Source organism: Ovis canadensis, chromosome 12 (assembly GCF_042477335.2).
Source record: "Ovis canadensis isolate MfBH-ARS-UI-01 breed Bighorn chromosome 12, ARS-UI_OviCan_v2, whole genome shotgun sequence".
NCBI lineage: Eukaryota > Metazoa > Chordata > Mammalia > Artiodactyla > Bovidae > Ovis > Ovis canadensis.
The window spans coordinates 87417013-87442890 of NC_091256.1; the positions used below are offsets into that span (position 1 = coordinate 87417013).

General features: G+C 38.4%; 1 protein-coding gene across 3 annotated transcripts in view; it reads right to left on the bottom strand.

The window, feature by feature from the left end:
• DENND1B (DENN domain containing 1B) overlaps positions 1-25878 on the bottom strand; it is a 261857-nt gene that overhangs the window by 79509 nt on the left and 156470 nt on the right. For all 3 annotated transcript variants that reach the window (XM_069544323.1, XM_069544322.1, XM_069544325.1), the window contains 4 exons: positions 23911-24011; positions 17527-17572; positions 12802-12903; positions 1036-1161 (listed from right to left, as the gene is read on the bottom strand). In XM_069544323.1, the coding sequence (XP_069400424.1) occupies positions 1036-1161; positions 12802-12903; positions 17527-17572; positions 23911-24011 (375 nt within the window). The remainder of the gene's footprint in view (positions 1-1035; positions 1162-12801; positions 12904-17526; positions 17573-23910; positions 24012-25878) is intronic.

The window sequence follows — 25878 nt, forward strand, 5'->3', positions numbered from 1 at the left end:
TTTTTCTAGAGACAGCAGCTCATTTGCCTATACATTTACAGACTTCTCTTCGTGACTCAGTAACTCTTCAGATGTACAAGAGCCGCTGGGTGGGAACCAGTCATGTGGAAGTCAGCTCAGAAAGCACACAACCCACTCACGTTTGTTCAGTGCTTGTTTAGTACACACAGTTTATGACACAATTTACACACTCAGCCTGAAAGATAGCCAGAGGGGGCGTAAGAATTCTCATTTCACAAATAAGATATGGAAGTTGAGAAGGAATGAAGAAATGGGTTCATGTTACACAGCCTAATAATGGTGGAATTCCTTTTAGATAACAGGTCTTATTGCTAACAATATTTTTAACCCATTTGTTCATCTGGTTACAAAAGGGCAATGTAATCATTTTAGTAAAATCAGACTAACTTAACCAGTAATTCAGAGGAAAAAAAATTTTTTTTAATTTATATCTTTTTGGGCTACTTAACAACGTGGGTCACAATTCTACATAAAATCCTTTTAGGGGTATTAAAAAGGAAATGGCAAAGTGAGCTAAGATATGTTAAGCAGAAAAGCCCACTTAGAGAAGTGTTATGATTTAGGAAAACAACAAATTTCTAAATATTGCAAAACGTCCAGGTTCTAACACATTTAAACCTTCACATTGCACTTGACATTTCTAAACTAATAAACCCAACTGTCTGGCTAATTTCTTAGTAATCTTAGCAAAACTGGGTAGTCACTCTAAAATGCACTAACACACTTCATTAGTTAAGAGGTAAGAATTCCAATTTCAGATAGTAAGCAACCAGGTGCTACCTGCAAGAGAATGTGGGAGACACTTGACTAAAGGGTTACTGACTGAAAGAGCTAAAGCCAAAAGGTCAAGAACCTGGAGAAAGGACACCATGTTTTACAGCATATTAGTTTGGATTTTTAAAAACCTTTTATGAAACATTTTAGGGTGGGGGATATTCGAGTATTTCATTCCCTGCCCCATTTCAAAGAACCACCCAAGAGCAAATTAAAACAGTGATGAAGGGAAATGCTTACAGGTTTGTATCTCAGAGCATCTCTGTAGGATCCAAACAAAGCCGCCTGCGCCCTGAGGAAGGCCCTGGCTACTCCATCCCCCGTAGCTGTGGACTGCTTCTTCAGTTTATTTTTCAGGGCCGAGACCTGCGTGACAGAGAGGAATCGTTACATTCACACCTCGGATATTGGAACGGTGAGGGACGAGCTGATCCGCAGGCAGGCCGCCGCGCCCGCGGGTCAGCCCGGGCGCCTCCTCCTCGCCTCCGCTTATCATCCTGACCGTGGGCAGCACCTGCTGGCCTGTTAATTGAAAGGGAAGCAAGGGCCCGCGGTAATGTGCTAATGCAAATTGGTCTGCACGCTCCTTTTTTATTCCCAAGGTCTCCTGACATAAATAAGCTTTAATTATTTTACAGTAAACTGCTTGTGAGCCACTTTCCTGCAGATGTTTAGCCATGACAACGAGTGTCTACTTGTTTGGAGATGGAGCCGGGTGGGGAGCGTTTTGTTTCTGCTACGGAAGCTTACTTGTTCCAGGCCCTCCAGGATCACTGGCTGTTTATTTTTGGAAGCCTCATTTGTACATATAATTTTCCAGTCACTTGTTGAGTAGTTTTCAGCATTATTAGATAGAAAGCGGGAAGGGAGTTAAGGTTACTGAGAATCTAAGCACGAGTAGGGAATTCTGTTAACGCTCGTTAGACACTGAATGTCCCATCTGATGTGAATAGTCTTCCACGCCAAGTACTCATGCTATCGTTTATGAACGAACAAACAAGGGCTCGAACGTGTGGACTGATTTGTCCTTAATATTTGGCTACCAGAAGGCGAAACTGAGATCTCAACCCAGTTCCGTCCAGTTTTTCCCACCACCATTATTAGCAGGGTTCGAGTTAAACGTTATTGCCTTATGAACCAGTTATCCCACTAATAATGTTTCTAAATCAAAGGAAGATGTATGATCTAGAAATTTGCATACTTTTAAAAGGCACCTATGTTTGCTACAATTTTCCATACACTTGCATCCTTTCATTTCAGGTCCTGTGTATTAATATTTTGGGGCTTCCCAGGTGGCTCAGTGGTCAAGAATCTGTCTGCCAATGCAGGAGACAGGGGTTCAATCCCTGGGCTGGGAAGATCCCCTGGAGGAGGATATGGCAACTTGCTCCGTATTCTAGTCAGGGAAATCCCATGGACAGAGGAGCCTGGTGGACTACAGCCTGGATCTCAAGAGTCAGACATGACTGAGTGAGTAAACCACCAGTTCCACAATCATATTCCTGATGTGTACTCTTACTTTTTTTTAAAGAGGACGTGATATGATCTGTTCCCATGCCTCAAGTTCACTTGACCCATTCCTTTCCCACATAAAAACCCCACTCTATACACTTAAAAAGTACTAGTGATGCTCATATACATTCCTCAGCAATGCTCTACCTGGGAACATGAGGTCACGTAGCAACCCTGTTTTCTTAAGAAAAACACTGATGGGACGAGTTGGCCTGCTCCCTTACCAGAGCATATTCTCATCCTTACGACAGATATCACCCGATCAACAACGCTGTTCCTCCTTTACATATATGTGCAAGGAGTGTTTACACTTCTTTATACAAGCGTCCTGACTGCCCCTGTGGATGATGACTGTAACTGAAGTGTCAACCTAATTAACAACCAAACTTTGAATAATGCTAATGAGAAATGAACACAGCATCAGAGGCAGGACCAGCTCTACAGGTGATAAACCTTCACAGGAGTGACATTTTCCAGTGTAAAGTCACAGCCACTGTGATCTGATCAAAGACACAGACCCCCACTGGGTCCAATTATAACCACAGTTTTGAAAAAATTACTGAGTTAGGATGCTCATAATCTATGCAGAAAGGCCTTTGCAGTATAGGTCTTTCCCCATAGCTGTGATCTTCTCAATTTATATCCAGGCTCCACAGATCCAGATAAAAGTTTGGAACCTAATTCACTTAGCCCACAAAGTGAATAAACCCAGATTCATTTAAGAAGTTGTTGTTATTAAAATCTAACCTCAATAAATGCACATTTTTAGGTAGCCCACATATTCAAAAATAAATACAGCTGAAGGATGCTAAAACAAACCTCTGACTTAATATCCCATATTCTGAAGATAGTAATAATGTTAAGTTCTAAATGCCTTTTTAAAAGAAAACAATGGGAATGAAATCAACACATGTATTTCATTAATGCCCCCTAGAAAGGCTTATCATGCAAAGAATAACAGTCTAGTCTTCCAAAGTACTATAAAAATAAAATAGGGTTATGTTTACTTTAGAAAATAAAAATTAAACGTCATGCCTTGTATCTTTGCAAAAGTGAATTCCTCAAGATGTATTTTTCTATAAAACCTGGAAGTGGGGCTTCCCTGGGGGTCCAGTGGTTAAGAATTCACTTGCCAATGCAGGGGACACAGGCTCAGTCCCTGATCCAGGAAGATCCCACATGCCAAAGAGCAACTGAGCCCGTGCGCCACCACCAGACAAGCCACCGCCACGAGCAGCCTACACACCGCAACAAGAGAGGAGCCCCGGCTCCCTGCAACTCGAGGAAGCCCGCACAGCACAAAGGCCTAGTGCAGACAAAAATAAACTCAAGAATCTTAAAAAAGAAAAAAGACAATCCGTAGCTGGTGGGGTGCTGTACGGATTATAACGTATATGGAGCAAACGCCTTAAAGGAAAAAAGAAGCCTGAAAGTGACAATTCAGCTCTCCAAAAATCGAGAATCCTTAGGCTGAGCGTGACATCTGTGCTGGCAGAGCCTGGAAGCACGTCAGGCCATTGTTCAGCCGTTGCCACTCCAAATCCTCAACTATTTAATGGCCAAGCAAGTCTTCTAGGGTTATTAATCACATTGCCACAAACCCTTCCTAAACAAAATTGCAACTATGTAGCCTTCACTTCGAAATTAGTCAGTGTCAGTTCCTGAATTCCATCAAGAGGTCTACAGAACATAGGAAAGAAGAAAATATTTGCTCTAGAACTTCCAAGAGGGTAGCCACTAGACACAGGAGCACCTGAAATGTGACTAGCCCAAACTGAGAGCTGCTGCTAGTTTAAAAACAACAAAAAAAAAACACTGGATTTTGAAGACTTAGTATCAGACAGAGAGTAAAATACCTCATTAATAATTTTTACTGATTACATGCTGAAACAGTATTTTGAATATACTGGGTTAAATAAAACATTAAAATTCATTTCAGCTATTTCTTTTTGCTTTTTAGCATGGTTGCTAGAAAATTTTTAATTGCAAATGTGGCCTACATTATGTTTCTACTGTGGACTGTGCTATTTTATATGAACATACTATTCATGTTGAACATACAATTTCATACATACATGTGAGACTAAAAAAACTGCCTTGCAAGAAATATGGTTAAGGTTTTCCTTTGCCTATTTCTACATTATTTCAGCCTTTACAAACTGCACATGAAGAGCTCTTCCTTGACCTACTCGAGGTGAGCCTCGACTGTCAGCAGATGGGTGGTGGTCCCAGTTTCTCAGACCAGAGGGGCAATGAGTTAAGGGTTTCTATGTACACCCATGAGAGCTCAGAAACAACCTGTAAAAATGAAATGCTTTTTAACAGTCAGCTTCAGATATGAGGATACTACTCTAATATAAAATAACTGTCAACCTTGTTATTTTTCTGTACTCTAAACCACGGGAGTAAGTTATCACCAGTTACCATTGCCCTTTGCAGTGCTAATGAGCTGTGAGCAGATTTTAATATATATATTTTAATTTTTAAAAAAAGGTGATGTATCTTCTGTACTTTTAAAATACCTGGTCTGGGAAATAGCATTTTCTGCTTAACTCCCAAACTTCAAAGTTTAGTTTTGACATCAATGTACATCTTTCCATGATATCCTAAAGCTTATACTCACATGTAACTTAATTCAGCAAAGCACCTGGAACTTTGGTAACACGGCTATTATCACAAAATCCTATCATGGCCTCCTAAAAAAGTATCCAATATTTTCTCTTTTTATTCTTAAGAAAGTAAGCTGCAATGTTTGATGGCTGATGATGACTTCAAAACTGATGTTTTACTTTGACATATTTAGTCTGTACATAAATTATTTTTTAAGTCTAATTAGGTATCATACCAGACCCTCCCCTCAAAAAATGTGAAAAAACTTCAGAATAAACATAATTTCACTGCTCTTATCAAGTGTTCAAATTCCTTTCATACAATGAGCATCCAGGCTTCCAAGCAGCCGGAATTACAGCCTGGGTCTAAGCACAGTGAGAGTTCACTGCAACGTGAATAATATTACCAATTCTCACCCTTGCCCTCTTAGCACTAAGTGTGAGTAAAAGGAGGGGATTACACGAGTAAACACAGCAAACAGGCATAAATTTTGAGAGCAAGCCACATGCACGTGGTCTGAGCAGTGAAGCAATGATGCTGACTGGGGGTGAGGAAGGGAGGTGACATAGAGGAACTGAGATTTTTCATGGAAGTGACAGGTTTTTCTCTTAACTTGACTTTCAGATGTGGCTTCTCAGGAAAAATAAATCAACCACTATAACCCACTAATTTTCATTTCATTTCTTAGGATAACAAAGAGAAACATCAGGGTAAAGAACAGAAGGTAAACATAAATGTTCAGGAATAATATTGGGATAAACTATGTGTCCTGACATGGCCCTGTGATATCTTTAAATATCCATATTCCTAATTGAACTCAACTCCAGAAACTACATACATTCAGAAGAGCTAATGCTTCAAATAATACCTTGCTTTAGAAAAAAGTTACGATGTTAAAATCTTTATTCTTCCATGAAACATCTTATGGTCATTGTATGAATCCAAAATTAAATCCCTACACTTTAATCCTTCTAATGTTCAGTTTCCTAGGCAATAAAATGAACCCTTCTGTCTCAATTTTCTAACATGTTTCTATTTAAGGATTAAAACACTAACCTTTAACATCTGTTAAATGAAAAACATATGATACACTGGCAGAGGGCATCATGACACTGTTTCTTTGAATGCTTAAATTACCTATCGGAACCTAAAATATGGTGTCATCTACAACTGTTTCCCCTTCAGAGGGATCGTAAAATGAAGACAACCAAGACCGCTCTTACTCCCTCTCAAGTCCAACGTCACGCCAGTGTCTCAACAGCAATGTCACTTCCAAGATCCAGGAGCTGAGAAAGTACCCTCGGAGGCCCTCTCGACACTGCACCCTTCGCATCTTCCATGAGCAGCACATCACGTCACGGAGCCCCAGCCGTCTGACCTCCGATATGGATCTCAAATCTGCCCACCTTGATCCAAATCCCTGCCGCTATCAAGTTCAAGCAGCGATCATCTCTCGCCTGGACCACTGCAAACGGTCTCTCAAGCCATTCATTCTGCTCTGTTCTGCTTCGCCAGACCCAGGGATCTTCAGGACCTAGAGCTGGAGATGGTGTTTTTACAAGGCTAAGTGGCCTGCGCTATTATTCCTCTGCTACGGATCTCCAGTAAAGGGCCAGTAAAGCCTGGAGTCCTGAACAAGAACCCGTGACCTCACGCTCTCCCTCCTGCTATCTCTACCACCTCATTGTGTGTAACTCTCGCTTCCGTGTGTCTCACCACAGCTACACAGGGCTTCTCTCCCTTCCTGAATTTGCCAACGGCAGAACCTCTGCATACGCTTACCCCTCCTCCTCCCACTCTGCGTGGCTTACTCACACCCACCATTCAGGCCAGTTCTGCACAGACGTTCTGATGTCTCCAGCTGAACCACAAAAGGCGTGTGTGAGTTTACAGGCAGGTAACAGTGTTGGCTTGACTACAACCATCTCACTTGGGCTCTGTTACGGCAGAGGTGCTGTCAGTCCACCAGCATCTCACTGAGCTCTCACTCTCTCTTTGGTAGCAGAAACCCTAAGCTCCAAGGGGTGCCTGGATAACCTAGCTGGGTTAGCCAGCCATCTCCCCGCACCACTGTGACCTGGTGTGGCCAGGGGCTTGTGTTCAGCTGATGGAACGTGAGCTTTAGGACTGCAGAGTGTACATGTTCTCGTCCACTCCGCTCCCAGAGCAACACAGGCATATAGTAGGTGCCTCATCAGTATTTGAAGGAGAGAATGAGCACATCAACAACCTGTCCAGGCACACTTTGTCCTACCTTCTCTAGCTGACTGAATAGAGTGTCTGTGACGGGGCCCAGGATCCAGGGACTAGAATTCACTGAGAAGTCCACCAAGTTGTCACCCCGTCAGCAGGATCTGGGAACCACCATCGGGACAGTGCTCACAACATCCTGTGCACAAAAAGCCTCTCGAATATGGAAAACTCAAGAACTTAAACACACACACAATTTTTCAACTATTTTAAAACCAAAATCAAGGTCTTTAAATACATAAACGCACACACAAACACATACAGAGGCAGCAAGAAGAAAGAGAAGTGCACTTTTAAGAGGACACAGGAAGAGAAAAGATATTAGGAAAAAGGCTAGCTAATTTAGACGGAAATGAAAAGCCATGAGAAAATCAAGGAAACTCATGAGCACTGAAAAAAATCACTAAAAGTAACAAATTATAAATCAACTTTCAAATGCTAAATGCACAGAGACGTGAAGGGAGGGACAGAGCAGGGCTGGACTGATTCTCCCGTGCAGCCAAGAGAAACCAGTGAAGATCTTTCAAACGCCCGAAGCCCAGTTAATTACGATTTTGCGTTTTAAATTTTTGTTTTATTACGCTTTGGTACTGAAAGTTTATTAAAAAATACACACTAGAAAACAGTAGGAAAACACAGCAGGATCTGTTCGTACTCACAGACAAAAAACAACCTTTGTAAACAGTCTCATCTCTGAAAATAACTATTGAGAAGAAAAGGGAGCCCCCGTGACGGCCGAAGTTGGGGCAGGAGCCGGGTGCCTGCCACCACGCTCTGCTTCTCTAGGGCCAGGAGACACACAGCGGCCCTCAAGCCACAGAGGAAGAGATTAAACCCGCTTCCAGGCTTCTCCCTGTTGTTACTGTGGGCGTCAGATGGAAACACCCTTAGAGCGCGTTCTAGGAAGCACCTCTAAACAGGGACTTGAACAGCAACCTCCACGACAAAGGGCAGAAGAAACGCAACCTCGGTCCTCTCCCAGGATCGCTGATGGGCGCCCACACTGCCCGCCGCCCGGGGCTGCGAGGAGGGCCGATGCCCCGGGGCCTGGTCCACTAGCTGGACGGGGTGTGTCTCCTGGAGTCTACCCTATTAAACAAAACAACGTCCTCGAGATCACTCTAGAACCAGAGTCAAACTGTTATCTTTCTCATCTGGACACTTGAGAGGTTTGCTGGGGCTTCGGTCACTGCGAAACGTGATAAGGATTACAGCAGAGCGCTGGCGGGCCTGGAACTAACAGAATATTCTCTGGGGCCTCTTTTTTTTCTTTATAACATATATTATGAGAATTTAACATATTAAACCTTCATGTTAGATTAGAGGAAATATCCAGTGAATTAAACATATTTACTGACCTACTTGTACAGTTGGTTAAGAGTTAAATTTATTTATATACTTGAATTTAAACTGATCTTTAAAAATTCTCCAAGAAAGCCAATTCTTTCCCAAACTTAATCCCGAATGAATTAACTCACTTGAATTTAGATGATCTAAAAATTCTAGTTAGAGTTTGGGTTTTTTTCCTTTAGTTTTTTTAGGCTTGTAATGATTTTTAGTTAATTTGAGCAATTTGCGCCTTTCCTGTTCCCATCATGGTAAAACCATTAACCTAGTCCTCAGTGTGATACTTGAAAGTCTCAGACGCACCATGCTTTAGAGGACTCTATTTTATAATAAGGCCTTTTCAATGTTTTAATAATTAAATATGCTTTACACTGAATGTCACCGTCCTGTAACATACTGTGGCCTACCATGAAGGGTACAATAACTCTTCAGTGTGCAAACTGTATTTTCTACACAACCTTGGAATAGAAAATAGAAAGCCATTTTCCAATAGCATTACACAGAACATGAAAATGAGTTTTTAAAACAGTGCTGACAATCTTAATTTAAGTGAAATAAGTCATAATGGTATTTCTTTAACAAGATTAGAATGGAGAGTGGGCTTCTGCATCAAGAGGCACTCAGTATACTGTGTGCCACGCTCATATGTGACGCACCACGCACTAGTGTTTGGGCCGTAGTCTGAGGATCAACCTGTATGAAATAAGGCTCTAGGCACACCAGGAGAGGAGGAGTTCTGCGCCTTTACCCTCTCATCTCGCGCAGAGGCAAGTATTTTGACCTGCCTCAGAGTATATTATTTTTCACAATCCAGTAAGCTGAAATTATTTAAAGACTGTTACACCACACAGGTCAAAATTTGCTTTCCTAAGTAATGAATATTCTAATACATGTGGCTTTTTCAGATGTCAGTTCTAAGCAGCTTTCATCTATAAGAGTTAGTTTATAATTGTTTTAAATGAATATTCACATAAAGACAGATATCCTATATTTCATTATAATTCGAATTAGCTTAATTTTCCCACAAGTGGGGTATCCTATTCATTTTTGAAACAGTAACAATTCTCCAAATTACTTTTCAAAAATGTTAAGGATGATAAAAATTTAAATGAGTACTAATACTCTAGAAATGCATTTTAAATTATTACATAATCAAAACTAAATTTGTATACTGTATGTATTTGCAATGGAGGAGGTCTCAATAGTGCATTTTCTTAAATTAAAATGAACACATTTGAGATTTCAAATATAATATTTAATACAAACTGGCTCTTTCTGCCCCCACTTAAAAACATACCACAATAACAGTAACTGCAATATTGTTACATAGCCCTAAAATTTATTCATTTCAAAATACTCAAACTACATATGTTTGAAGGTACCTATATCTGGCACAGCCACTAAAAAAAATAAAATGACAATGTATTTGTAGACAAAAACTACAAAAGTATATTTTAATGGGTCGACTGCTTTTAAAAGTTATTCCATGTAATTATCAATATCATTAAAATCACTCCCAATAAAATTTGTTTTTTTTCTTTTAATGATCCAAATCTATAGTGAAATGATGAAATCGAAAAACAAGTGTTCTTGTCAGAAGACAGGAAGAGGGTTTTTTTTCCTTTCCCTTAAGGAAAACAAAGGGTTCCTGAAAGCTTTGGCCTGATTTATTCTTCCAATTTTAAATACCTTAAGAGCAGCGGAACTGCTACTGGCATGGTAGTATTTCTAACAGTCAATAAATCTAAAATATTATGTGTGAATATTGGAATGAAGCCATTAAGAAGATTACAGCATGCAACACAGCAGAGGGTCCACAGGAAAAAAGAACTAGTAATTCAGGACAACTGTGACCACTGACCTTTGAACAGCCAAGACCACTGGTCAAGCTGCCACGATAATAAAGTGCTCAGGCACAGAAAGTCATCCAGCCTCTAAGTATGAATGTTTGGGTGAACGATTTTAAAAGGCCCCCGTTTGAATATCAGGTAATTTATTAAATTATCGAACAATACCAACAGTAATATTTTTCAGGCTTCAAGCATATTTTATTAAGTCACAAAAAAATTCAGGACTATCATTTGTGACTTGAACACATCTCACTCAAAACATTTACAACTAAAGGAAGTATGATGGGATACTTTATCATATTTCCCCACTAAACTGATGAAAAATCTAAATTTATTAGAGATGGATTAAACAACCACCTGAAATATTTTTAGAAAAGGATTATAACTTTAGAACATCTCACACTTTTAGTAAATAGTCCTAGCTCCATCTGAGAACTATTTCAGATTATTCATTCTTCAAATTTGTCTAAGTCTGCAGTCCTTAATTTCAAACATAAAAATACAATAGCTATATCATCTTGCAGAGTTCCTTTTTATGAATGTTCTTTACTATTTCGGTTATGTTTAATTAACTGTTGCTTATAACTAACCAGTGGGACGATGCCTTCTGTCATTGCACATATTTAGGTTTTTACATTTTGTGAATATTGTTTAACTTCACATATTTAAATAAATGTTTAAATATCAAACTCATTCTAATAGGAAAGTAGCAGTTCTCAATTTGAACAGAATTACCCATCAAAAAAATTCTATTAAAGACTGTTTTCCTCAAAGTAATGATCAGCTATCACTAGAGCTGACTATAAACATTTTAATATAACACAAGAAAGCTGATTTCTTCTCTTCCTCTTTCTTATTCTTCCTCATTTAAAGGAAAAAAAAATCCTCTCAGAGAATTAACTGTGGGGACTATATCCACTTAAGGAAAACACTCCTAAAAGCTGGGACTTTATTTTCATAATTATGTCCCTATCTAGTGAAGACTACTTTGATGGATTTCTAAATGAACAACTCTAATCCTTTCTAGCAGCTTCTGCAGAATTTTTATAATGAGGCAATCTAGTTATAATGAGCTAAAAAGATAATATAATTCTTCACTGGCCTGGGTTTGGATTTATTCATACATAGCACAAATTTTACTACAGTGAGATAAAGTAGTTCAGTTAATTTGCTTCAAGGTCAGCAAGTATTTTAGGTTATTTATGAGCATAAATAATCTGATTTTGACTTTAAAGTCACATTTTTTCCTATCAGCAGCCATAAAAGCAATCAAGGCAAGTATTATTGTATTTTTTGAGTTTGAAAAAAAGTAATTAAAAACTCAAACCTAATAATGATTTCAAAGTACCTGCAATATTACTGAAAATAATATTTTGAAGGTTATTTCCAAATTTTAATATATCTGAATAAATGGATTTTTAAAAGGGAGTTATTTTAAATTAGAATTATGTTACACAGATATTTTTAAATAGACATTAGAATATACACAGAAGCAGTACAATCTGCATTTGTACCCTGTTCTAAGTAATACAAAGGCCAAAAAAAATGCATTTCTGAAAACCACTTAACACAAAATACAGAATATATCCTATTTAAGCTGCAGACACACACACGCACACACACACACACACACAAACCTCTGCAAGATCAAAGACCGAAAGAGAGCTGGCACTTAATTTATCAGCCTTTACAGACAAAAGACAGTTTTCGTCATTTCAAAAGGATCAGATGTCTTTTATGACAAACTGGGTTTGCAGTTTAATTTACAAATAGAATCCTAAGTAAGCAGTCTGTGCTCTGCCAGAACAAATGACAAACAGTGTAGGTTTTCATTCTTGCGGCCCTCAGCAGGAGAGAAAAGATTAAAAATAAAACTGAAATAATTTAGAGAAAACAAATAAATGTTTCAGAAAGTTGAGGGAGATCAAAGCCAGAATTTTCTGACCCCAACTGTACAAGCATTTCTTATTATATTGACCAGTGCCATCAGCTCATTAATTAAAAGGAAAAGCGCTGGCAGGTGGCAGGGAAGCAAAAGCCGATAATTGGCCCCCTTCTTCTTCTTGCCTTCAAAAACTCGCTCATTCTTCTGCAAGACATGCCACTAGGCAGACAGAAATGCCTACTTTGTAATATAATGATTAAGATGAGATGAAGAGACGTGCGCTTAAAGAAACTCTGCCTAATGAATGCATCGAGCTTTTTAATTACGATCCTACTCTTATAATAAGGAATGTGATGCTCCATTCGACATCTCCTCGACTGCCAAAAGGTAAAAATATTAAATTGAGGCTCTACATTGCTTCCTCTCACACCACATGCACATAGGCAACCCTTTTATTTCAGACAGAAAAAGTGGGAAAGCAACTCCTGGTGATTCAAGGGTCCGGGAGAAAACACACACGTATGTTCACCACAAAACACCCGCCACACTTACCACATCGCTTGGAAGGCTGCTCAAGTCATTAAACGGTGATTCTAAAGTGTTTGTGTCAACATTTAACATAACCACATCCTCCAGTGATTTATTTTTCACTCTCTGTTTAAAAAACACAATTATAAACACACATCTTAGTATAGTCTCCTTCCAAAGCTATCATGAGCTTAGACATGTAGAGAAAATTAATTTTAGTGCATTAGCCTTAGAAAAAAAAGGAAAATTCTACACTATGAAAGAATACAAACAATTTTCCCTTATGAGAAAGTCTGTCTAAAACCATTCAAAAAGGTAAGAGTAAAAAGTACTTAAAACAGAATGTTTACTCACCTAAAAACATTAATTTAGTTAGGAGCAACTAAACGCAATCTAACTACCAAAGAGATATTATAACAAATACAAAATAGGGACATGGCTATAATAAACTGTAAATATTTATATTCTTTAAATTTTACCAATTGAATTTCAATCCTATGATACAGGAACTTGTAGCCAGTTCTAGAGCTATTTTTAGCATAAATCATACTTTGGGATTAACATAAAACAATAAATATGACTAAGAAATAAATCAACTTTTAAATTAGTAAATATTTCCTCTATCATCTCCATATCAATTTGGTGTAAGTTGATGATGACTTATAAGTGAAAGTTGAATAAGAAAAAATGACAGCAGTAATACAGAATTTATTTTCTTTATCCCATGAAATTAATAAAAAGGATCGAATTTAACAGCCTATCAGATCAACTATGTGACTTGTCATATTTGTTTGAAAGTCAAATGGCCAAATTATCTCCATACATGCACAAATGACAGTAAATTAGAATTTATTAAAGCTGTATCCTTAAAGAAATATTTATAATTAATTGTTCCTATCTAAACTAATATGTCTACTTAAATCATATAAATTAGTCCTATTTAAATGATAGCAAATGTTATCCCCTAGTGAAAATAAGTAATATGCACATTAATGAAATATATCCATCAACTCAGAATTCCATAATTGCATAGTTCAACTAGCAATCTACCAATTAATCTCAGTGCAATAGTTTTAAAAGTGACATTCTAGAATAACAGCCATTTTTCAATTTAAACACCCTAAATATTAAATTGGCCAGGACAATCTTTTAAGTTAGCCAAGATTGAAATTTCTGCGATCTATTCAGGATTTCAAATATCTGTGTACTGGGTAGAATGCTAAATTTGCTAGGAAAATGACAGTCTAAAGTAGGGAATTTTTATGAATTAAGAAAGCCATAATGTCTACGTGGAATACAGATTCTCAAGAGGACACATGATTCTGAAACTCTGTCTTGTAAAAGACACTATAATTATTCTAAAGTAATATTCAGAAGATAGCCATTTCTAACAAATTAACAGAGAATCACTTATAATAGTGATATCAGTGCCAAATATTTATGAACTCATTTCCCTTCCACGTGCATATGTATATGTAAAAGAGATTTACATATGTAAATATGTGGTTATCTACAAATCAACTACAGCATAACCATAAAAATAACCTATTTTATGAAGAAAAATATGTGTATATTAATGGCATTTAGGTGGGAAAAGTATACCTTAAGTTTCATTTCCATCTTCAATTCTAAATTGCCCTTTTAAAAAACAGAAATAGTAAGGATAATCCAGAAACCTGATACTTTCTTTCAGGGGATGAAGTGAGTTCATCTAAATAGCCCAGAGTAATGGTTTTGTGATCCCAAAATGTTTGTAACATCACTAACACTTAACTCTGAATAAAGGAAATTAGTCTTGGTATGAAATGTATAGTTTTTTCAAAGTTTCTCTTAGATTAAACAAGTCTGATAATAGCTGAACATTAAAATCTGTTATAGGGAACACTCGATAAGAATGGAAAATGCGTTCATCTCAATAAATCAATACAACCAAGCCTCCCTAAAGTGAGAACAATTCTACATAACCCAACAAGGGGGTGGAAATGGTATGCAATTTAAATCTGTTTTTTAAAAATTCAGATTAATGTATTTTCTTTTATTTCCCTCCAAACCTAGCTTTAGCTATTTTTTCCTAAAGTAGAATAAGAGGTCAGACGGCCTGTAAAACGGCACCTCTTCCTCTGTCCCATACTTTCCTGTCTCACAAAATTCATGAACTTATTTTGATGGGGAAAGAGTAAGAAAGTGTGGAAACAGAATATGCTTTTTATCCCTCAAAAATAAAAAGATACTATTAGGCCATGGACTGAAAGTCATCTTGAGGACAACACAAGATGCTGAGCCACCCAGTCTGCTGGCATCCCCCACCCGTCACCCTCCTCCCAGGTGAGGCCAGCACACCTGGGCACCTGGGCACCTGCACACAGATGCCAGGAAGGGACATGGTGGCAGCCACCAAGTGATGCTGTGGGACTGGGTCAGCACTGTCCAGGATCACTCAGTGATGGAAGCTCTGCACTGGGGGCCTCTGCAGACTTACTCCAGATCACACTAACAGGCCTTAGTCTGCCTGGACTATATCCCTAAAGTCTAGTTTTCAGGGGGAACAAAATGCCCTTACCCTTCATTTCAGAAGCAAACTTAAACATTTTAAAAAGATTCCTAGCCAGCTTTTACTTATAACCACACAAAAATAATTTTTAAAAGGTTTAGAAAGACATTAAGTTCATATCTTTGAACAATTAGGTTTAAAAGTCTTTGTAAAACTGATAAAAAGTGTTGAAACCTTCTTGACGGAGAGGGAAGAGGATATTTCAACACTTCCCCAACAACAACAAAAAAATCAGTCATATTTGCAGCCAAATAAAATGCGAAAAATTATCCAGTCCTGTTCCTTATGTAAAATGTGTAAATATATTTGTATTTCGATAATACCACTTAAATAAAGTTTTAAAAGCATGACTAAAGATTCGAATTTTAGCTAAAGATAAATCTGCCTAATAATGTCATGATAAGAATGGAATTCTGATACAGGATGTCTATCTCCTGGTAAAAGACTAAGAAGAAAGTTACTAAATGGTACCCAACTGGTTTAGAGACATTCCTGAAGTTCCTGTTATAGTTTCTCATTCACTATTCAGCCAAATAAACCAAATAAAGCCAAATAAAGATAGCTTAATAAGTTCAGAGTACAAAAGGAGCAGAGATTCCAGCTGATCTAACTGTGGCTTCACGCAGTCTCACTTCACGATAAGAGCCATTTGAAAGGCAGAAAGGACTGCTTGTCCAAGACAATACTCTAAGGAGTAAAAACTTCTTAAATTTGCTTCTTTAAAAAGGTAATGATTTTCTCTACAGGTGTCCAATAAACATGTGATAAATTTTATTGAATATTTAAAGTATGTCCTACCTTCTGTAGTATTCTGGAAAAGCTTTTTTAAAAGTTGATATAGAATCATTATGCAAAATAATAAAACAGGTACAGTCAACCACTTCAAATATTTTTCATCTGCATAAATAAATGTATTATAAAAACTATATGTTCTGTTAGGTATGTTAAATAAAGAGATATGTGTACTAACATCAAAATCAAATTTGATGACTTAAAAAAAAAAATCATGCCAACCAACCATGGTTAGATTTTTGCAAGAAATCAAACTACTGACGAATAAAATGCCGGTCATATATTCTACACTCTACTAGTAGATTAAATACCTACTTATTTATGTTTTATCTTATATAATTTGTTTTCACTGCAAGTACCTTGGCCTTTAAGAAGTATTCTAAAAATAAACAAAATACAGAGTTATTATGCTATGCAATCCAGGCTTCAAAATTAAAAAGAAACTAAACCCACTATAATTCATTAAGATGTATTCTTTATTAATGGTTAAAGCATACTCTCTCCACAAAAGATGCTCAGGAGTTTTAAAAATAATCCCCAGGATCTTCCTTGATCAGCAAAGTGAGGATTGATACAGCGATAATGACTAATCATTAAACCAAATCTAACTCACTAAGTTTGCTTATCAGAAACTGGGTTAAAGTACAATATGGACAACCAGCCAAAGAAGAAATTTATTTGAACAAATCAGCTGGCATAATGATGCCAGGCAACTAACCCAAGCCTTCTGTTTACTTTTTAGAAACTAATCTTATAAGATGTCCTCTCTGGAAATCTCACTGATTTCAAGTTTGAGGTGTTTAAAGTTCAAGGTTTTCCATTACAGTGATAATAAATGACAAAAGTCACTGAGATGACAGTTAAAAAAAAAACCCCTACATTTTAAGTCCCAACAGGACTGAAAATTAAAATTTTTGAAAAGCTATATTCTAATTTAAAAGTTCATGATTAGTGTATTAAAATACATTTTTAATAAAATTTTGATACAATGGATTATAGTGAAGTTCGCAAAATAAAAATTTACCCTTTATAATTCATAATTACAAAAATTTCTGCTTTTAAAATATAGAAATACATCTTCTGAAAGAGAAACAAGATATAAAATATCTCAAGCATCATCAAGAAAATGGTTCAAATACTAAGTTTTTAGTATTTAAAACTTAACACATGACCGCAACCAAACAGAACCTACTTTCGGGGGGTCTCAGGCCCCTGAAGATAGCCCTGTGCGTACTGATTAAATACAATTATTTCAATATCACCTTTTGGAAAACCATCACGTACATATACTCTAAATATGCAGCTAGTTACTTCCTTGAACTATTCAACTGATATTCTCTCAGAACACAACTGTTTTAACTATTACTTTTACGAATTAATTTATCTCATGTCTGAAAGATACTCACCTCTAGGAGGCTGGAGTGTATTCCAATCAGGTACGGCATGGGGGCACTAAATTAAAAATACACACGTATATGTTCACAGAGTTCATTAAAACTGAAACAACGATACAGTAATTCAGAATGCTTTAGAAAATACATTGATAAATGGGTGGTTCTAACATAGCACATCATAGATAGTTAAAATTACTCCATTCAGAAAACTCAAATTTAATCTGAGGCCACTGATATATTCAAATTAAGGTTGACGTATATAAAATCACAGAATTATAATTAAATCATGAGTTATAATGTTTAAAAACCTTTTTTAATATAAGGAGAATATTAGGGTTTCCCATCGTCTAAGATGAATCTTTTCCATATACTTCCTATCAAATATATCTTGAAGAATCATCGAATTTATTCACACTTATTTGTATAATTTTTTATTTAATTAGATTCTTACATGATTTTATCAATATATATTCATGGTTTCACACATAATATACCATCAAAATTTGAGTCAGTCACAATGTGTTTACTGAGAACTACTGTGTGCCAGGTACAGTATGGGAACTGAGGATGCAAAGATAAATAATCTCCTCCACCACCACTCTCACCATCCTATTTCTCTGCTATCTTTCCACTCACGTCCTGTGCCTTTTATTTAAACTCCATACATTCTTCTGTATCCCACTTTCAACTGTCATATAAAATTATATTTAGTAATAATATTAAATGAACAAAATTTAACTTATAATGACACTAAAGTTATCATTTTAATAAATTTTAAATTGTCTAATAATTTTCAGAGTGATGTTAATTACTTCAGTGCAGTATGTGCAGCAGACCCAGGTGCCACCGCCTGGCAAAGGGATGAGGGCACAATAACAGGACAGGCAGAGCACAGCCTTGTGGGGCTGACATCCCAGCAGAGGATACAGACATTAAATGAAGCTCACAACACACAAAGCCAAGCCTCACTAGTAATTTCAGAAATATTTCTCAAGAAAGACAGCGAGGAAACTATTCAACTCGACGTTTCAAAATGAAATTATTATTTAACAAGGAAACATGAAAATGAACAAGTGTCTATAAATGTGATAGAAGATATGCAAGCTAGTAGCTATTTTAAAATAAAACATTTTGGCATTTCTTTTATATATATCTCTATGTGATACTTAATGCAAACCTTTTCTGTTAATGAAAACAGATCATATTTTTTTCCCAAGGATCTGCATAATATTCCCAACATTCCTGTCATTATTAGAACTGAGCTGGCCGAAGTCTGGCATGTCCACTTTGCTACTGAGAACCAGACAAAACTGGCACCTTGGCAGACCCACAGTTTTCAGAGTAACCTCAAAGAGTTCCTAATTTGTTCATGAATAGCTTGCCACTAACATCCACACATCCAGAATTCACAAAAAGTAAGAACGGCTCCAATTCTTATTTAACTCCTCATTAGCCTGGTCATATTGTCCTAGACTTTAATCCCAGTTGTCTTTGTCTTCAGTAACTCTGTTCCTTCTTTTTTCTTTTTTTTTAACTTCTATGCAATGGGCCATCTGGAATCGATCTGATATTCTGGATATTTCATTTGACTGAAAGTCGAGAACTGTTTATAGGCCTTGATATCCTGAAGACCCAACAGATTTTCTGCCTTCAAAAGGAGAGAGAAGGAATAAATGTGGACTGTTGAACTTTTGTTTAAATAAAAGAAAGCTAGTTGGTTCCCCATCCAAGTTCTCACCCCTGGGATTCCTTCTGGGACTCCACGGAAGATAGAAAATGTGTGCCTCTAACTACTCTGGCTCCCATGACTGGGTTCAGGCAACTTTCACAAAATTGTACAAATTAAAGTTACTGCACAATTTTCCAATTCACTCCAGGTTAGGAAACCTGACCACAAGGTTCATAACACAGGAAGACCATGGAATCTCAGATCTCAAAGCACAGTTTAATATAATAAATGTTATTTCTATTTTACTTATGTTGAAGGGCAGGATACATCAGATTTTAAAAAATCAGTAACAAAAGTAATAGCTAACCAACTGAAGTCCTATCAAATACACCTTAGATAACACTTTTAAAGCCTCATGAAAGCTAGTTATCTCTTGAAGCATAAACATATTTACAGAAACTGTTAAGTCAGAATAAAAATCCAATACAAAATTCTACCCATAAAGTAACTGATACTTTTTTCTATGGGATCACTGGGTATCTCTATATAGTTTTATCTCACTAACTTCTGAAATCCAGAATACACACATGTTGGGCTGCAAACATTATTAATCTAGAGCACACCTTCCTAAAATAATTATGGTGTTTTTCAGAATACAGATTAAACTCAATAGTTATTTCATCCTCATGAAAACTGGATTGCCTACATACTAATATTAAGTCAGCCAAATCTCATGAAAGGTAATTCTGCTGCCCCAGCTGAAATCTCCTAATTAGATTAGGGCACTAATAAGTCAGGGAAAGATCCTTGGCAACACAGACGTTTTATCATCTATGTGTAAAACTATCCTAGATTTTTCTGTCAATGGAATGATTTTGCAAAGACAGGATACAGAAGGCTCTATTATGACTGCAGCCTCTTTTTGGTAGCAATTAATCTTTACTGAAAAATAAAAAATAATTACTTTGCAGTAGCTTTTTTTCCTTTTTAGGTTTTTCTTATGGAGGCCACCCATGGGTAGACTATAACAGCAGTACTCTATTAACCTAGGGTAGTCTAAACAAAATAATTTTCCATTAAAAAAAAAAAAAACAAACTATTCTCTTAGAAGCTAAATCTGCTCTTTTCAAAAAAAAAAAAAGAAGAATCAGATAGATAGAGAACATAAAAACAGTGACTCAACCATTATCACAGAAATGAACAATCATGCTGGTACTGGCCTCACAGTGCCTCGGGGGTGTTTCAGGACTCAGGTTAGGCCACGTGGCAACATGACTCTAGGCCTCCTACGTTAAAGCACTCTTTTCGTGTTCTGTTCTGTTCTGTGTATCAATACCTACCATGCAAATTCCTAGGTCTACAATAGAGTAACTGGTAAGTAAAGGCACAATGTTATGCAAATCTCTAGGATTTAATCATGCTGAATAACTGAACTGTATACCCGTTACACAGAAGCTCCCCATTTCCCCCTTACACTGGCAGAAGAAGGGGAAACACAGATGGTGTCGTTTCCCACCCTAGCAGACGGTGGGCCCTTCTCCCGGGCGCTCCGACCAGGGTTCTCCGATGAGCCTGTGCGGCATCGCGGTACTCCTCTGGGCTCTGCGTGTGCGCTGTGCACGAACATGGGAAGGCCTTCCTATCCGGGGACCCCAGGGGATGGAAACTAAGTCCTATTCGCTACGTTGCATACTCACGGCTTGGCAAACACACATTTACTAAATGTCAGGTCCACAAAGGGATGGATTAATGCAGGAATGAGCTGACCAATGAGCAAGCCTCCGTCAGTCGACCCAGATGCGCTATTCACCCACGGTCACAAGATGGCATCGCGGCCTTCCGAGTCTAGCCCACACCACAGACACCGCTTCCAGGGGCCAGGACTGCCTTGGGACTGGGCAAGTCCAACCACCTTCAAGAGTTGGCAAATACACAACTACCCCATCACATCTTCCTAGTGCCATTTTTGGAGTGGGATATAAAAATTTCTTTACTCAAAAAATATGAGACTGAAGGCACCATCTCAAATTTTTCTCCCTTTTGCACACACATCAGTGTGACGCTAGGATCAGTGGCAAAGACGCAGAAAGAAGAAAACCATTTTCTTAGTTCAGTCTGCGGGACTTTCTGACAAGGAAAGAGAGCTGGAGCCTTAGACAGCTATTCTGGAAAAAAACCCACTTCCTATGTTAGAAGTGGAGTCCATCACGGTGACCTTAAGGTTTAGGAACTCTCAGATAACTTCTTGCTTGATACCATGGCTCTGCTCTCTGGACCAGGAAAGTGCCTAGCATGCAGGCTGTTAGAACCTGTCCTAAAGGGGCTATTTCAGAGGTCAGAAATGACTAAGACTTAGATACGAAACAAGCTTCCTTCATTTCAGGGGAAGCAGCCGAAAAAGAAGGACATGTGGGCAGAGTTAGAAAGCATCAGGAAGACATCTCTGGAGAGAGTTAGTGATCATTTCTAAACACAGCATTTCAGCAGGTCTTAAACGTGTCATCATTACAGAGAACGGAACTTAAAGGGATTTTACCTCCTAAGATTTCAGAACATTTTCTACAGAAAAATTAAAATAGCACTAATATTATATATGACAAAATGTAATTTTAAACCTCACAATTAGAAGCGTTAGTTCTTGAACCACTCAGTTCACTTCAGTTGCTCAGTCGTGTCTGACTCTTTGCAACCCCATGGACTGCAGCACACCAGGCCTCCCTATCACCAACTCCCGGAGTCCACCCAAACCCATGTCCATCGAGTCAGTGAGGCCATCCAACCATCTCATCCTCTGTCGTCCCCTTTTCCTCCTGCCCTCAATCTTTCCCAGAAACACCGTCTTTTCAAATGAGTCAGCTCTTCATATCAGGTGTCCCAAATACGGGAGTTTCAGCTTCAAGATCAGTCCTTCCAATGAACACCCAGAACTGATCTCCTTTAGGATGGACTGGTTGGATCTCCTTGCAGTCCAAGGGACTCTCCCCTTAGGCACAGATTTTTTAAAATCATGTAGCAATGCATTTTCTAATACTTTTGTCAAAATTATTGAAAATAAGTAAATTTTAATTGCTGAATACTATGTGCAAAGATCTACTGCACATGTTGATGTGAAAGAATCATGGTTCCTGACTTCGAGGATGCTGGTCTATTCTAAGTACACTGGTGAGAGAAGAAGGCTCTAAAGTGAGTACCAAGACAGCTATTTCTAAAGCCAGCTATACTCTCAGATGTGTGTGTGATGCTTTTCAGTAGAATTAAACCACATACCTACAGTTTCCTTCCAAACTGTTTCTGCCTCCCAGCACCCAAAGGGCAGGATGGCAGTGGGAAGTCACTGGAAACTCACTTCACGGCATCATCAATACTAGTAACATCACCACGCTGGGGAAGCCCACAATAGGTGGGTTTAATTGACATACCATCAAATATACGTACTGTCATTAAAATCATTTGTTCGGAAGAGGCCTGGTCATAAAAACTTGACAGAAAATCTCACTGTATGAACTCAGATCACTTCAACCCTTAAACACGTCAAGTTGATGCGCTTTTCATGAAATCAGAAAATAAAATAACTACTTCATTTCTAAAAGAGCTGTTTTTTTTAAGTAACATTGGTTGTGATAAAAACAAATGTATCATGGTCAAAATCATTGCCTTTCTGTGCGTGTGTGTGTGCACATATGGGGACTCTTGTTGTTTTAGTCACTCAGTCGTGTCCGACTCTTTTGCAACCCCGTGGATTATATAGCCCAGCAGGTTCCTCTATCCTGGGATTTCCCAGGCAAGAATACTGGAGTGGGTTGCCACTTCCTTCTCCAGGGGATCTTCCCAACCCAGGGACAAACCTGTGTCTCTTGGTTGGCAGGCAGATTTTTTACCACCTGAGCCAGCAGGGAAGCCATGTGCACATGGATGGTTCAGAGTAAAAACTTTCATCTGACGTCTCATGAGCTTTGCCTGCAGAAGATGATTGCCCCAAGTCCCAAGGAAGACCACAGGGCTGCTATGTGAGGGTCTAATTCTCCATCAGCCTCCAGGGAGTAGGACAGGGGCAATTCTGGAGGCCCAGTGGAATTCAGACTGTGAGATCACCAGCGGGTGTTTCTGATGCCAACAAGTGTTTCAGAATTACTCCCACACATGTCAACACTGCTTTTCACGGTGGCCCAAGGCTGAGGCTTTGACTTCACCACCAGGAACTCAGGGAGACCCTGCATTCAAGGCAAGCCCTCCACGGGTACCTGGTACCAGGTGTGCTACTGGGGTAAGCGTGTGTGGGAAAGCATGCTTTGGGGTGGAGGGGATGAACATGTGCCCCGACAGAGACAGCCCGGATTCTCAAAGACTCTGCAGACAAATTCTGACTCCTGGGACACGGGCTCTCTGACTGATACTATAACTTCTGCAAAACGTTCCTAACCACACCTGTTAAGACTGGGTCAGCTTCTATCTGCGCATTTAATTATCTCAATGACTGTGGAACAAACTCAAGGAAATCTAAAGAACTTCATGTTTGCCAAGAATAGATTCTTGCTACCTTTGGAAAGAAGCACTCTGCCCTTCATAAAACCCCTTTTAATACTTATTGCTGATCTCCGCGTCGGGTTTGAGAGGTCTCATTCATACACATACACGAGTAAGCCCTCGAAGCTTGCTCAATCTGCAGATGAGGCAGCGTCTCGCAGTCCTCAAGTCTGGGCCCCCGGGAGCCGGCAGGGCCAACTTACCAGCAGTAGTCCAGCAGGTGTGGGGGGAGCACCGGGATGTAAATGTGCTGCCAGTACATCGGGTACAGCAGGGCCACGGAGCCGTGGAGACAGGCGGTTAACTGGAAAGTGTAAAAGGGAAACAACAGTGAGTGGCCACTGACCCTCCACACGGAGAGACACGCTCAAGTTATCAAAGACAGACCATGCTCATAAAGCCATCTATGATCTTGAATCATATTATCTTGATCAATTCTGCTTGTGGAAAAAAAAAAAAAAGAGAGTCTCATGTTTCAGAAGCCGTCCTGAAAAATGGATAAGCAGCAAAGTAGCTTCTTGGGCATCTTACACGGACGGTTATAGCTTCCTGACATAGACTGTGTGGGGTCAAAACTAAGAACCTAAGTAAACCCGAAACACCAGGCCAGCGTCTTAGGAGGAACTGTGGGAAATTACGACGTGTGCTGCCCGTGCTGGGCTCGCTCGGATGAATGCGCCGGGATGCGGTCCGGGGGGGAGGCGAGGCCGGGGGCTCCGCAGGGATATCATTAGGGCAAATTGCCAAAGAATGAAACGTGAGCCAGGCGGGGGAGCCTGGAAGCTGCGGCAGCGCCGGGGGACCCAGCGTTCGACAGTTGGAGATGCCGCGACGTGTGAACCGCGGGTGATGGTATCAGGAGACGCTGCTCGCTGACACGGAGAATGTCACCATTGACCAGCGCGCTGCCCGAGCTCGACAGCTGTACCACAGGAAGCCAAGGACATCATAATTTCATATTTAAACTGCTCCTTTCAGATTAACATCGTGCTTCCTAGCTTTATACCACAACAGCTGCAAATACACTGATGCTATTTTAAAGGTAATTGCCATTTTAATTGTTTTGTTTTGGCAAGCAGTTAATTAAATATTTTTTTAATGCTTAACAAAGGGATATTGCTTCCCCACCGCACCCTCACTGACCCTCATCAGAATTCCTTCCCTGTGACTTCGTTTACGTTTTAAATTATGTTTCTGTAAGTCTTGAGACCTATTTTTTTTTTAGCATTTAAAGAAATATTTAAATCAGCATTCTTCCTCATTTTAAAGTTTTACTATAGTCTGCATTTTCAAGACACTGAATGAATAAAAGTTTTCATTTGACTTGAAAAATGGAATTTAAAAATAAAACCATCTGAAAATGCACCACAAAATTTCTATTTTATCATACAAAGAAATTAAAGTTTATATGGTAATCAAATTGAAGGGATAAATGTAAACAAAGCAATTCAATCTTAGTAGCAGCATTTGTCTATATTTAAGTGCAAAATAGTTCCACTAAATTTTTTAAAAAGTCAGTTACAATAATCTAATCTGAACCAAAAACATAAAAATATTGATTAAAAGTACAGTCATCTTCATCATATGTATTATATTTTTTCTGGTTAAGATTTTGAATTTATTTTTATATAGCAAAAAATGTATTTGTTCCATTTGGAATGTTATCATCACAGGGTTTTAGTAGTTTGCATTTACAAGTTTTAATAATTTAAAATATTTATCTAAAATATTATTTTTAAATTTCTTAATTAGCCCACACAGTATACCACTAGGAGGCATTCAGATGCTTCTCTTTAACAATTTCAGACCACACTGACTTCTCTTATATATCTGAACCAGAGGGAAATGAAAATGGGGTTGATCTCAGTGGTGTCAATTCTTAGCTTGCTTGTGCTCCCTGGCTGTGAATGAGGCAACTTTAAAAGCTTCAGTGTCACCTGATGGGCTAAAAGCACTCACAGAGCTGTGAAAGGCACTTAATTTACTCGATTTCTACATCTGCAGAGAGATGGCTTTTTAAAACAGCTCATTGAAAACTGTTTTTAAAAGGAAAGTATTCTTTTTCATTGTTGAGAAAATAATTAACTGTGCAACAGGAGGGAAAATGCATTCTCAAAACGAGGAATTATAACAACATTAAGCTAATTTACTGGGCACACCAGAGTCCAAAG